Source organism: Primulina huaijiensis, unplaced genomic scaffold (genome assembly GCF_012295235.1).
Source record: "Primulina huaijiensis isolate GDHJ02 unplaced genomic scaffold, ASM1229523v2 scaffold207292, whole genome shotgun sequence".
In the NCBI taxonomy this organism is placed as follows: Eukaryota; Viridiplantae; Streptophyta; class Magnoliopsida; order Lamiales; family Gesneriaceae; genus Primulina; species Primulina huaijiensis.
Genome location: NW_027354807.1, coordinates 1 through 2,640, shown reverse-complemented (window position 1 = coordinate 2,640; position 2,640 = coordinate 1). Strand labels below are relative to the sequence as shown.

The 2,640-nt window shown below is 39.6% G+C and overlaps 1 protein-coding gene across 1 annotated transcript; it reads left to right on the top strand.

Moving 5' to 3' along the window:
* Positions 1-133: 133 nt before the first annotated feature.
* LOC140966598 (endoglucanase 21-like) lies at positions 134-2,617 on the top strand. The gene is made up of 6 exons (XM_073426855.1): positions 134-670; positions 802-1,112; positions 1,198-1,674; positions 1,760-1,886; positions 1,969-2,141; positions 2,224-2,617. Exons 1-6 carry the CDS (start codon positions 304-306, stop codon positions 2,593-2,595), a joined length of 1,827 nt encoding a protein of 608 aa, XP_073282956.1. The 5' UTR covers positions 134-303; the 3' UTR covers positions 2,596-2,617.
* The last annotated feature ends 23 nt before the right edge of the window (positions 2,618-2,640 follow it).

Below are 2,640 nucleotides of genomic sequence, written 5' to 3'. Positions count from 1 at the left end.
ATCATACCAGTGTGGAGATATCCGGATTCCATTGGTCCTAACACACTCTCCAAAATTTTTTTAAAAAAATTGAAATAATTATCTGTATATAAATACTGATTGATGCTTCCGTCAAGAATATTTTATTCTTTGAGATTATGTCTAAAAACGAGACTAAACTTAAAACCTTCGAAATTAGTTGTAACTTGTAAGCATCCGGAATAAGTGGGTTGTTAAGTGCAGTTATATCATACATTTGGAATTCCTTCTTCACCAATTCATACGTAAAAAAAAAAAAAAGAAGAAGAAGAAGAGTTTTCCGCCATGTCCGAGGCGTCGGAAGCCGAATTCCACTCTGGGAGATTAGTGCACTCATCTGAATCAGGCAGGCTAATCCCTTCTTCCAGTCGCTGGAACTCCACAGAAGTCGACTTCAGTTATCTCTCTCGATCAGTGGACGGATTTGATACTCTCCCTTCTCGTTTCTCTAAATCCGTGGATTTCAATCTAACCATCGGTGACAAAGGATTCTTAAGGCGTTGCGTTTACACGATGATTTTCATGGTTGTTTTCATTCCTGTTTTGGTTCTACTGTTACGTTTCTTGATACACAGGAATGAAGATGATGGCGGTCCCAAGAACCTGTCGCTTGCTTTGAAGCAAGCCCTTCTGTTCTTCGACGCTCAGAAATGTATATTTTTTTAAATTTTTCTGTGACTAAATGGCCATCGTAGTTTCAGCCTTTGCATGTTTCCTGACATCCCTTTTGGAATTTAAGTCACCGATTCTTCCTTTTGAACCCCATTTGTTTGTTCATGGCAGCGGGTCATTTCCCGGGGAACAGTACGATTAATTTTCGGGGAGATTCTGGTTTAAATGATGGAAAAGATGGGCAAACCAATGCTGATCTTGTCGGAGGATACTATGATTCAGGAAATAATATGAAGTTTAGCTTTTCTACAGCTTATACAGTTACTCTACTAAGCTGGACAGTGATTGAGTATCGGCAAAAGTACGCTGACCTTGGAGAGCTCGATCATATAAAAGACATTATCAAATGGGGAACCGATTACTTGCTCAAAGTCTTCATTCCACCAGTTTCAAATGAAAAGTCAGCCGTTTTATATTCTCAGGTCAAGCATTTCAAAGCCCTTTTGACGATATTTTTCTAGCTATATATGAGTGAAAAATTGATCCATTTTTGTGTTGGAAATCAAGGTTGGTGGAAGCGAGGGCAGTTCGAATCAAGAAAACGACATTAATTGTTGGCAAAAACCAGAGGACATGAAGTATACTAGGCCTGTTTCTGCGTGTGATGATACCGCTGCTGATTTAGCCGGAGAGATGGTTGCAGCAATGTCGGCTGCATCGCTCGTTCTCATTGGCGATAAGGTATATTCAAAAAGACTAGTTGACGCAGCAGAAAATTTATTTAACTTAGCAACGAGGCAGGATCAGTCCCACAAGCCTGGAAAGTACACTGAAGATGGTGCTTGTGGCGGTCTAGCCGTCAATTTTTACAACTCGACAACTTATGTTGATGAGTTAGTTTGGGGAGGAACATGGTTATTTTTCGCTACAGGGAACAGCAGTTACCTAGAGTACTCAACTAATAAATTTGATTCCGCGGAGAAGGAAGAATTGGTTTCGGAAAAAGGGGTGTTCTATTGGAACAACAAGTTCACAGCAAATGCGGTAAAACTTCTCTGTGTTCTTGAGTTTCATGTCTTGGGTACAACATAATTGTTGATCTTGCAACAGATTGTAACTCATATTGCAGGTCTTGATGACAAGAATCAGATATTTCATAGATCTTGGCTATCCGTATGAAGATGCATTAGCCACAAACAGAACAGATTTGCTCATGTGTTCGTATCTTTCTAATCAAAAATTAAGTGTGACTAACGGTAAATTTAACGAAATATAATACTTAAGTTAATTGATCTTACTATACGTTCATGTGATGAGAATTTTTGTCGAAATGTTCAGGTGGGCTAGTTCTCCTAAAACCAGATATTAACGCCCCACTCCAATATGTTGCAACTGCATCTTTTCTCAGTAAATTATACAGCGACTATCTTGAACTCTTGAGCAGAACTGGTGGCAGTTGTAATACCGCAATCTTTTCGATTCAAATGTTACGAGATTTCTCCATCTCTCAGGTACTTGGACACATTGTGATTTAAGGAATCAAGATGTTCGATTTTTTTTGTGGCAAATTCATAAAAATTCTACTTTTTTCAGGTGAATTACATACTAGGAGATAATCCAATGAAGATGAGCTACATGGTAGGATACGGGAACCGTTACCCGGTGCATGTTCACCACAGGGCTGCATCAATTCCGCATGATGGAAAATGGCACTCATGCTCAGAAGGAGACGGGTTCTTGAATTCGAAAGACAAAAATCCCAACATTCTTTTTGGAGCAATGGTAGGAGGGCCAGATAAAAATGATGCTTTCTTGGACGATAGAGCCAAGCCGTGGTTTACAGAGCCGAGCATATCAAGCAATGCTGGTTTAGTGGCGGCCCTCGTCGCACTTCTGGATCCAGCTGATTCTGATGCCCATAATTTAGGCATAGACGAAATGGGAATGTTTCGAAATGTTCATTAAAATTCCAAACAAGTACACGTTCTTTTTTGCTCAATAAAGTCTTCA